This window comes from Chrysoperla carnea, chromosome 5 (assembly GCF_905475395.1).
Source record: "Chrysoperla carnea chromosome 5, inChrCarn1.1, whole genome shotgun sequence".
Classification (NCBI taxonomy): domain Eukaryota; kingdom Metazoa; phylum Arthropoda; class Insecta; order Neuroptera; family Chrysopidae; genus Chrysoperla; species Chrysoperla carnea.
The window spans coordinates 41,826,770-41,837,793 of NC_058341.1; the positions used below are offsets into that span (position 1 = coordinate 41,826,770).

An 11,024-nucleotide genomic window follows, 5' to 3' on the forward strand; every position below is an offset into this window, starting at 1 on the left:
CTGTTTGATATTCCTGAAATCGTTGTAAAGGACAGAGGATAAGGGTAGCTATAATATTGAATATTAATAACTAAACCAGAAAAAATTGACAATAAGGATATTTTATTTTATATATTATTTTTGTACATATTTCACCTAAAAAATAAATATGAATGAATAATAATGGTTATTTTATACAGTATAAAATCAATTTTCCGGATAACGTTTTCATTTTTTCTAAATTAATAATAATTAATATAAATAAATAAAAATCGTTATAAATTTTAACTTTTGTTTTTATTTTTTTAATTTTCTATCCTATTTTTTCTTTCAGAACAAATTTATCAATTAATTAATTATTTAGTAAAGGTAAGTATTGAGATAATTATGTGATTAATTAAGTTCCCGCCCCCTCAGAGAATAGTGATTTATGACATATGTATAATTGACATTATTTATGACAAGAGGGCGGATTTTACTGTAAAAAGAGTGGAAAATTTAAACAACAGGAAAAATTCAATTATTTAAAAGTAAAAATATTATCCACACCAAGATTCGAACCAATGTACCTTGAATTCATAAGCAAGTGCTATATCCACACAGCTATCTGGGTTATGCATATGCATATAATTATCTTTAATAATTAATTAATTAATTGATTATTTTGTTCTGAAAGAAAAAATAGGATAGAAAATAAAAAAATAAAAACAAAATTTAAAATATATAACGATTTTCATTTATATACAACATACAAACAAAAATGTATTAAATTTTGATGAAAAATCATATTGTATATTTTCATGAAACAAATTAACAGATATTATTATTTACTTATTAAAGTTTTTATACAAAATAAGTAAAATTCTATCACTTTTATATAATAATAATAATAATAATAATAATAATAATAATAATAATAATAATAATAATAATAATAATAATAATAATAATAATGGCATGTCCTTCTTATGCCACGAACACCTACATACATCGCCATAACGCTGCCCTACGCGTGCTGTACTACTTCTTGAGACACAAGTATGAAGTGGACCCTACGCCAGTCCTACCATATGCTCCAGGCGAGATCAAGTCCGTCGTCAAGAACGAGAAATGCATTATCTTCTGGAATTTCTCGTTATCTTCTGAAATTACGTTAGCTCTTTAGCTAGTGAGTCTTGTGCATGATTGTTGAAAAACAAAACCAAAAAAGACTGCATTCGTGGGACCCCCTTTAGGAACGAAGTTCCTTTACATCCAAAACTTTGTGTGTATGTGTGAATGTTTGTGTGTATGTGTGTGTCCTATCGTGGTTGCCAAGGATAGGACACACACACATACACACAAAGCATATCTCACACTGTTACATGATGAATTCTGCAAGTTTGCTCACCATGGCAAAGCCACGTTAAGGAACTTCGTCCCAAAAAAGTTTTTTAGAAAATACTTCGAAAACTAGAACGAATATATTACTTATTTAAATTTTTCTAATTTATTAAAAGTAATACAAGCACTGATAGTAACATTGTCTAAACAGGGTTTTTCAATATAATTAACTCAATTGTTTATTTTCACTTATTTTTAATGATTTCTTCCATAGCGATCTGTAGAACGCAACCATATTATTGCTTCCATGATTTGACTTGACAGTATAGTAGGACACTAGAAGACGAAAATATTTACCAACACGTGAAATTTGTAAGGTTAAAAAAACAAGTTTCCAAAAAATATGGATAATTGTACAATAAAAGATTTTAGTTTAACTTTATTAGAAAATTTCAATTCAACAACGAATCGTTTAGAAAATTTTTTAACATCTAATAATGTTCAAAGTGAAAAAATCAAAAATAATTTAAAATACATATATGATTTTCTGAAACAAGACAAAAATTTGCCACAAGGTAATGGTTTACCGGAATTAATAATAGACAATTTTGGTCATGAAGAAATTTGGTCTCAATTAGAATTAGAAAATGAATCATTATACTTTCGATTTATCACTGATGTTGCAAAAATACTGTCCAAAAATAACATCTGCGATGATAGTAATGAAAGTGAGATAGAATTTGCTGAAAATGATTTATCCGACGGAAATGTTTCTGAAAAAGAGTTGCAATTAGATAAAAGTAGCACTGACGAAGATACTGATAATGATAATTCAAATGAAGGGAATGAAAATCAAGAGAATCAGTCGGAAAACAGTGATGGTAATGAAGAAAACACAGAAAAGAATGGTCGCGATAAATTCTTTAGTATGAAAGAAATGGAAAATTTCTTGAACAGTGAAGATCAAAAAGCTATGAACAATGTTAAGAAAAAAAAACGGCGAAACAGTGATGAAAGCGATGACAGCGATTCAATTGATTTATTTGCACCATCGGATGAAGAAAGTGAAGATAATGATTATAATGATTTACATTACAATCAATTTTTTGATTCACCCGAAAAAGAAGGAAAGGTTGAAAATAATTTAGAAAATGATGATAAAAGTGAAAATGAAGAAGGAAGTGTTGCTGAAGAGGAAGAAGAAGATGAAGATAAAGCATCGGAAGAAAATGTAGAAGTACAACCTTCTACTTTTGAATTAAGACAAGAGCGCTTACAAAAAAAAATTGGACATTTAGAAAATAATAATGTCGGAGAAAAATCTTGGCAATTGAAAGGTGAAGTTACTGCCAATTCTAGACCACAAAATTCATTGCTTGAGGAAATTCTTGATTTTGACGTAACAGCAAAACCTAGTATTGTTATCACAGAACAAACCAATATGCGATTAGAAGATATTATACTTCAACGAATCAAAGATAAAGCTTGGGATAGTGTTCAGAGAAAAGCGAAACCTGTTAATGACCCGTTAGAGTTTAAAAAGAAATTGGCATTAGATTCGGAGAAAAGTAAGGAATCGTTAGCACAAATTTATGAAAAAGAATATTTAAAACAAAAGGAATCGCTTGAGCCTGAATTTAAAGTACCAGATGAAGAACCACCTGAAAAGATTAAAACGACAGCTATGATTACAAATTTAATTTCTAAATTAGATGCATTAAGTCATTTTTATTTTACACCTCGTTTAGTTAAGCCAGAAGTGAAAATTGTCAGTAATTTACCAGCAATTACCATGGAAGAAGTTGCACCTGTAACTGTAAGTGATGCAACCTTATTAGCTCCAGAAGAAATCAAACCCAAAAAGAAAGGTGTGCCAATGGCTAAAGAAGAACGTACCACAACGGATAAGAAGAGAGAAAGGCGATTTAAGAAAAATAAACAACGTAAACGGCATTTGGAACAAGAGAAAAAATCGGCTATGGCCATTGGTGAACCTCGTAACAAGAAACAAGCTAAAGAACAAAATATAAATATTTTGAAACAAGTAACGAAGGATCGAAATGTTAGTTTAATGGAAAAAAGTAACGTATATAGTGGAAAGTCATCAGAAAAATTCTTTAATCAATTGCAAGATCAAGTTAAAAATCAAATATCTACGAAAATTAAGACCACACATACGAAAAGCAAAACTGCACAGTTAACTGCAAAAAAACTTAAATTGTAAATAGTTATAAAATTATAAATAAATAAACGTATTTTTTTTTTCTATAAAATTGCAGGAATAATTTATTTTATACCTTTTTTGTTAGAGATTACTTTAAAAGTTAAAAATACTTTAAGCAGTTAAAAACTCAGGGGGAGAGTTTAAAATGTTCAGGAAATTAGAATCGTAAACATCCATTTTTCTATTTGGTAGGATCGATGAACATTTGAAAAATTTTATCTAAATTCCATCATCAGTAGAAAAGCAATAGCTCCATTTCCTTCGAAAATTCGCTAATAATTTAAAAAAAGTTTTTTATACAAAAGTTATAGCGATAAACAAGTTGTTCTAAATGATGATTTTGAATTTAGCTTGACTTTCAATGTTATTAAAAAGAAATTCTTCCACATAACTGATAGAAGTAAACTTAAAATTAAGGCTGCTTATCTTGCAGCCTTGAGCTTCGTATGCTGCTAGTTGAACAATGGTTTTGTAGTCAGAATCCTTAGTATTTCCCAAAAACTTTCACACTACATCTTTGAACGATACACAAGCTTATTTTTCCTTCTCATTCATACTTTCCACAAAGAGCGTAACAAAACTTTTTCTGGCGGCATCAAAGTAGTATTGATAACATTTTTCTCTCCAGGTTTTAAAGTTTCTCGGGGTGGCCAATCACTTTTAGTCCAAGGCTGTTCTCTGGCTCTACTATCCCATAAGTATAAGAAGCAAGGGTATTTAGTATAGCCTGCCTGCTGACCCAAAAGCCTCGTCAGCTGCCTGCTGACCCAAAAGTCCCCACAAACCATTCATTAATGGTCCTGATATTTGATTCTTTCCAGGATAATGGCCAAATTATTACAGTTAGTTTTCTTCCATATGCACAGAATACCCCATTGGAAGCAAAGCTAATTTATTTTCATCGTGCAATAATAATACTTTAAGAGTATTTTAATATGAAATTAATATATAATACTACTTTAAGACTAGTTTATGTTGTGACTAATATCTATAAAAACCTATGTGATATATAGAATGTTTTGAATATTTTTCCTGTTTTTGGGAGGTCAAAATCTATAAGAAAATGTAAAAAAATCCTATGCAGTTTTTTAGTCGCAGACCTGTGTAATTTTTGCAAGAACCGAAAAGATATGAACGAATTTAATTTTATTTCACAATTTTTAAAGAAATTGGATCGTTAATAAAACGAACTCTTTGAATATACTTTGAACGCACTCTTTTTGATTCACTCATAAAAGGTTTGCGCATTGCGCTCTATTTAAATCATTCCTTTATGATTTTCGATCATTGCTGTCAAATAATAAAACGTGAATTTTATCCATTTAATCAAATTAAAGCTCAATAGCTCATAAACGTTAAAAATAACTGGTCCTTATAAAAAGTACAATACAAACGTTTTTAACAAAGTGAATGTCAATTTGTAAATATCATGGCAGAATCCCTTGCCGATAGTGCAAAGAATCCAGAAAGTGAAGTAACCAAAAACAGACCAGTATGTTTGATTATTTTGGGAATGGCTGGTTCTGGAAAAACTTCATTCGTTCATCAATTATCAGTATTTGAAAATAAAATTCACAAACCATATTTAATTAATCTGGATCCAGCTTGTCGAAATCCGCCGTATCCTTGTAAAATTGGTACATGAACGATTAATCGATAACCAAAACTAGTTTATCCTTTTCAATTAATTGTGATTTTAATTTTCAGATATTAGAGATACAGTCAACTATAAGGAAGTAATGAAACAATACTCTCTTGGTCCAAATGGTGCCATTGTAACTTCACTAAATTTATTTGCAACAAAATTTAACGATGTGATTAATTTAATAGAGAAATCGAATCCTGAACATAAATTATGCGTTTTTGATACACCAGGACAAATTGAAGTATTTACATGGTCAGTTTCTGGAACAATTGTTACAGAAAGTTTAGCTTCATCATTTCCGACAGTCGTTGTATATGTGATGGATACTGTGCGATCCGTAAATCCCGTTACTTTTATGAGTAATATGCTTTATGCATGCTCAATTTTGTACAAAACTCGTTTACCGTTTATTATTGTTATGAATAAAGTGAGTATTATGTGTTTTAGTCTATAGTTTTTCGGGATTTGTTGGTACGATGAAAAATATACAGGGTAACCCATTTTAATCGATGAACTCAAATATCTTCTAAAATATACTTACACTATAAAAGAATGTTTGGTACAAATATTATTCAGATTAAAGTGGGATATCATATTCTAGCGTCAGATTTGACCTGCATCTTCTGGATCCTTTACTAGTTAACTCAGATCCTTAACAGAAGGAGATAGAATATCACTTTAAATTAGTTGAACCTCATAAAAAAACTAACAAATTTTGTTTAAATCATTTCTTCCAGAAACGTTAGCTTTCATAGAAATGCGATTTAAAAATATGTCATTATTACATTTAATCGAAAGAAAACAAACTAACTACGGAAAAATGCTTTGGACAAAAGTTGCCAAGGGTAATAGAGGACATTCGCCTGTAGCCATGACTTTCATATACAATTATCGATTAATTTTAAACAAATTTTCATAAGCACGAATCACAAAATCTGAGAAACTAAATGGCAAAAAACGAGTGATTTGTGTATACATGAACACATTCGGTCAGACTCAATACTTGAAGTTGTACTCATACAATACCAGTCACACACAGTAACACATAACCATAACACACAGTACACATTCACTCTTTGTTTTATACATAAGAACGTCCATAAAAACTCTTCTTACTTCATATATTTTATATCGCTAACGAGATAGCTTACAATCGTAAAATATGTATGATGTTTTCAGACCGATGTTGTTGAACATAGTTACGCTGTTGATTGGATGAATAATTTTGAATCATTTCAAGAAGCTTTAGAAGATGATGATAAATTAGAATCAAATGGTTACATGAATAAATTGACGCATAGTATGTCTATAGTATTAGATGAATTTTATCAAGGTTTAAAAGTTTGTGGTGTTTCTGCACTTACCGGTGAAGGATTTGATGAATTTTATAAATTAGTTGAAGTTGCCGCTAAAGAATATGAAACGTAAGAAATATTATTAATATTTAAAAGAAATCATTTTAATTCTGGTAGCCCTATCTGCAGTTTTGCATCAATATTCTGAATTACATTCCACAATTAGGTGGGAAATATAAACTGGCCGCTTTGAGATAAATATGGCTTGTTCGGCATGGCTATGCCGAGAAACATAGGTCTCTTGAAAGCAGGTGAAAGAAATAGGGAATATTCATGAAATTTAAATTTGGTTCAAATATTTTTCTTCCGAAACTTTAATGACTGGACATTTCAACTAAACTTTAGTAATTAATATCTTTTTAATTACTTAAAATTAATTAATAAAAGTAAAAATTCAGTTAGGGCATTTAAAAATTTCTAAAACTGAAATTCAAATTTTTATGCGGACGTGACATTATAGTACGGGTTTGTCAAATTTGTTGACATACTGTATGATATTAATTACTTACATTTTATATGGTATTTTATTAAATTTTACGGCTTTTTATTAGAAAACTAAATAATAACGAGTTTAAATTCTGTGTTGTAAATTCATTTTTTTAAAGTGTACATTATACATTGAACTGTCACCACTGAATTAAAAATATAAAAAAAATACATGAATATTCCCTAATTAAGGCAAAGTAGCATTGGATCCACCGCTTCCTATCTGTCCATGTTGAACACACCTTTACATATTTATTTCAATTTTGGAGGTTTATATCTCCCTCCTGATTGGGAATACGAGATCACACCTTAGTATAAAACTGCAGATAGAACACAGATTCATCTCGCACATCATTTGGGATATTAGTGTTAGGCCAGTATGCTTAAACTCGGAATAGGAAATAATTGCTACAAAAGATTATATTGTTCTAATGGCTTAATAAAACCTTTTGTAGCAATCATTTCCGATTCATCTAATTATTTTTTATTTATGCAAAATTCGAATTTAAAATTAAAAACAAACATAGATAGAATTTTGCATTTAATTTTTCGCTAAATCTATTCGAAAGATTAATAATTTGCTGTGATTTTGAAATTATTATTGTTTGACAGAGATTATCGCGTTGAATGGGAAAAAATACGAAATGAAATGAAAAATAAAGAAAGTCAAAAATATCAGGAAAAATTAGAGAAATTAGCAAGTGGTGATGTTAAAGGTATTTTAAACTTGTTTGATTAATTAAATCTACTATATATTGTTTTTGTTTAAACAAGATTTTTAATTTTTTAGTGCCTTCGAAAAATTTTATTTCTGAAGTTTGGTCTGGGAAGGATCTTACTGATGTGTATTTGAAACATCCGGCCAATGAAAGTAGTGAAGACGAAGAGGGTGAAGAAGAAGTAAATCCGCACGATTCAGGTGAACTAAATAATTTGTTAATAGTTTTAAGTATTCGCAACGTAAATAAACGTTAAGATCCTAAGAGTTTGCGTGTACGACACAAACTTGACCTTTTATTTAATTTTATAAATTTTTTAGATGAAGAAAAAATGGAGGCAGAATCATTTAAAACGTTTTTAGAAAATCAAGTACAACGACAGAAAAATAGAACAATATCAAATACGAATCAACCATCAACGTCAAAAAAATAAAAATTTAAGTTATATTATATTTAAAAAAATATTTTTAATAAAAATTTTTTTACAAAAACAAATAAAATTTTAACCATCTTGTGTGTAATCCTTAGCCTCCTCTTCCTCGTCGGGCATTTCAAAATCTTTTGTCTTCACATCAGCATCTTCACCATATTGAATTGCATTATCAATCGTTAATAAAATGTCTGCTATGTTACCTTCTTTTTTTATATTTAACGGATAAAAACGTACTAAACTAAAATCTAATATTAATGAACCAAGTGCTTCGGTTAAAGCTTTATATTTTTTATTCCATGCATAATTCGTTGTTTCTAAATCAGCAAGCAAACTGTGTGGATCTGGTTCCAAAAATCTATGAGAAAATTTAAAAATTACAAAAACAATTCTAAACAATATTTACAATGTTAAGTAGTGGAATGGTAGAGCTGCGCTTGTGCTTACATTTTAAAAAACGTGATTTTGAGTTGGTAAATTATTTTATCTTTCACACGTATGAGACATGAGAGGAAGATTCCTGTACATGCTTTCTTAAGATAGAGATATTTCTTAACTTTTCTGTTTGACAAATAATGGGAAATCATAAATGATGACGGTAAGAGATCCTTATGTTTTTTCCCCTCATCATTCTTACAAAAAAATTAAATATATATAAAGAAAAGAGTGTTGCACTTTTGATAGGTGATACAGTTGTTTATTTGGTTAAAACAACTTCGTGCTGAAAAATCAACTACTGAAGGGAGTGGAGAGGAGGTGCTTAAACCCATGGAATATTTTAAAAGGGAGGAGTATAACCGAGTGGGGGAGTCTCCCTCAGGGGGAAGAGGCAGGGTATCATTGTGCCTACTTTCTATTGGCTGCTAACTAGGCGCATGCTGAAAGTATGCTCAAAGCTTTCTTTAAGTGTTTTTGATTCGTTTATAAGCATGGAAACATGTTTGACATATGGTTGACGTGTGTGGACAACATAAATAAATAATCTTATATTCAAAAGAAAAGTAAAATTTGTAAAGAAAAATAAATACGTGAAGTATTTATGCTTGTTTTAAAAAAAAAATTTTCAACGATATAAGTAACCTAAACGCAACAATATTCTATTCAATTTAGTGAATATTCAATTTTCAATCCTAGTGTTACAACTATTATAAGTTAACTAATGAAATTCAAAAGAAGGCTTAAGAATGTCTCGAAAATACTTCGATTAATTTTCAATACTAAATAATTACAACGTATTATATAATTTTTAAAAAGTGAAATTAATGTAAAAATTTGTTTGGGGAAATTATTACTTATTTATGTATTGAATTATGGGTATACCCGTGAACCTAATCTTAATTTAAATAAGTGAAGTTTTATTTTTATTATTTTACGAATTATTTACGATATATTCTTTAGTTAATTAGTCGGTCATAGGAATATTAAAGATATATTCCTTCATCCAAGAGTAATTAGTTAAAAATATTATATTTGTAATTAATTTCTAAATTGTATTTTAAAAAAATACATTTTTATCTTTAGGGTAAAAGATTTTACTTTAAATAGAAAGATTTTTTGCTCGGACCAATCTACAACACACGCATAATTCGTTACCCATTTAAATTTTCCCGCAATTGAGAGTGCGAAGAGCCGTAGCCAATCAAAAGTAGGCACCCCTGAGTTCCCCCTGAGTGATACACCCCCCTCGTCTAAAGTAGGACTTCATAGTACATCCCTACTATAATTACTAGATCCGTGCTTAAACCTCTTTTAGAAGGTTAAAAAAATCAGCTTTTTACAAATTACAAAAAAAACTGCAACAGCTGAAGTAATTGTGCGCATTTTCGTTTTTTATTAGACTTTCTTGCTTCAAAATTTTTGTCTATATTAATTTGTTTACCTTTCCATTTGTGATTTTGCAGTTTTACTTAACAAATCCATTTTACTAAGTACATTTACATGTGGTAATTCTAAATTAACCATCATACTTAAAGCAGCCATTGTACCCGATAAAAATTTTGGACCATCAGTCATAAATTGTACATCGGCAATGTAAACTGAACATATTCGAAAATTCCAATTTTGTAAAGTATCTACTAATTTACGGATTGTTGTTAGATGTGTATACAATTCAATTTGTCCAGGACAATCAAATAGGATATAATCATCGTCTCCATCACCTAGTTGTTCTTGTAGCCAATCACAATTATCAACTAAATATCTAAAACGAAATATAAAAATAAATGGTCTAATTAAGAGGCATCACGGAAACCGTATAACTACCGTTTCTTGGAAAACATACTCTAAACAAAATACTAAACCTCCATTGGGACCAAATTTCAATTCTTCATCATCCATAGCATCATCTAAATGAATTAAATCTCTAATATCTGCTAATGGTTCATAATCGAAATGTTCTGCTGCTGGATCTAAGTTAACGACTTCAATTATACGATTTGTATCCGCAGCATGTTGCACCAAAGCCGAACAATACGTAGACTAACCCCAAAAAGTAAAATTTATTTTCAAATAAACATTTTATTGTATAATGTTTAAAATTTAAAAGGCTATAAATTATTTACCTTGCCACAGCCTGCAGGACCAATAACAAGTTGACCGTAACGCATTTTCAAAAAAAATTTCAAACTGTCACATTGAAATGTCAAACTAACTCGAAAGTTTTTCCAACTTTAATATTATAAGTTAAAATGATTAGAATAATTGAAAACAATTAAATTTTAATTTCAAAGGTTTAATGAGATTAAAATATATTTACTGTAAAATGAAACTTGGTAAAACTAGACAAAATCAAATATTTATTTTTAAATGTTTTCGACCACGTGAAACATGCAATAGTTATTGTTGCTAACTTCTTTGTTTACAA

The 11,024-nt window shown here is 29.3% G+C and overlaps 3 protein-coding genes across 4 annotated transcripts; 2 read left to right on the plus strand and 1 right to left on the minus strand.

The window, feature by feature from the left end:
• The first annotated feature begins 1,690 nt into the window (after positions 1–1,690).
• Positions 1,691–3,537, plus strand: LOC123299952 (U3 small nucleolar ribonucleoprotein protein MPP10). The gene has a single exon (XM_044882378.1). It carries the CDS (start codon positions 1,706–1,708, stop codon positions 3,524–3,526), a length of 1,821 nt encoding a protein of 606 aa, XP_044738313.1. The 5' UTR covers positions 1,691–1,705; the 3' UTR covers positions 3,527–3,537.
• A 1,272-nt stretch (positions 3,538–4,809) lies between these two features.
• LOC123300331 (GPN-loop GTPase 1) lies at positions 4,810–8,201 on the plus strand. Of its 2 annotated transcripts, none has more exons than XM_044882890.1 (6): positions 4,810–5,163; positions 5,234–5,598; positions 6,351–6,595; positions 7,625–7,728; positions 7,803–7,936; positions 8,054–8,201. In XM_044882890.1, exons 1-6 carry the CDS (start codon positions 4,956–4,958, stop codon positions 8,162–8,164), a joined length of 1,167 nt encoding a protein of 388 aa, XP_044738825.1. In that variant the 5' UTR covers positions 4,810–4,955; the 3' UTR covers positions 8,165–8,201. The 2 variants fall into 2 exon arrangements, with proteins under 2 accessions (XP_044738825.1, XP_044738826.1); XM_044882891.1 differs by having other exon boundaries at positions 7,803–7,931; positions 8,052–8,201.
• A 2-nt stretch (positions 8,202–8,203) lies between these two features.
• On the minus strand, positions 8,204–10,988 carry LOC123300333 (GPN-loop GTPase 3). Its single transcript, XM_044882893.1, has 4 exons — positions 10,723–10,988; positions 10,443–10,639; positions 10,041–10,361; positions 8,204–8,519 (listed from the first exon to the last, which is right to left on the minus strand). The coding sequence occupies exons 1-4, from the start codon at positions 10,765–10,767 to the stop codon at positions 8,234–8,236; spliced, it is 849 nt and encodes a 282-aa protein (XP_044738828.1). The 5' UTR covers positions 10,768–10,988; the 3' UTR covers positions 8,204–8,233.
• Between the last annotated feature and the right edge of the window lie 36 nt (positions 10,989–11,024).

Bases quoted from the DNA above. Each gene is read 5' to 3' on its own strand.
- LOC123299952 (XM_044882378.1), top strand. From the start codon at position 1,706: ATGGATAATTGTACAATAAAAGATTTTAGTTTAACTTTATTAGAAAAT.
- LOC123300333 (XM_044882893.1), bottom strand. From the start codon at position 10,767: ATGCGTTACGGTCAACTTGTTATTGGTCCTGCAGGCTGTGGCAAG. The intron at 10,640-10,722 runs GTAAATAATTTA...TTTTGGGGTTAG, and splicing joins GTCCTGCAGGCTGTGGCAAG to TCTACGTATTGTTCGGCTTT. The intron at 10,362-10,442 runs GTATGTTTTCCA...ATTTCGTTTTAG, and splicing joins GGTTTAGTATTTTGTTTAGA to ATATTTAGTTGATAATTGTG.
- LOC123300331 (XM_044882890.1), top strand. From the start codon at position 4,956: ATGGCAGAATCCCTTGCCGATAGTGCAAAGAATCCAGAAAGTGAAGTA. The intron at 5,164-5,233 runs GTACATGAACGA...TTTAATTTTCAG, and splicing joins GCCGTATCCTTGTAAAATTG to ATATTAGAGATACAGTCAAC. The intron at 6,596-7,624 runs GTAAGAAATATT...ATTGTTTGACAG, and splicing joins GCCGCTAAAGAATATGAAAC to AGATTATCGCGTTGAATGGG.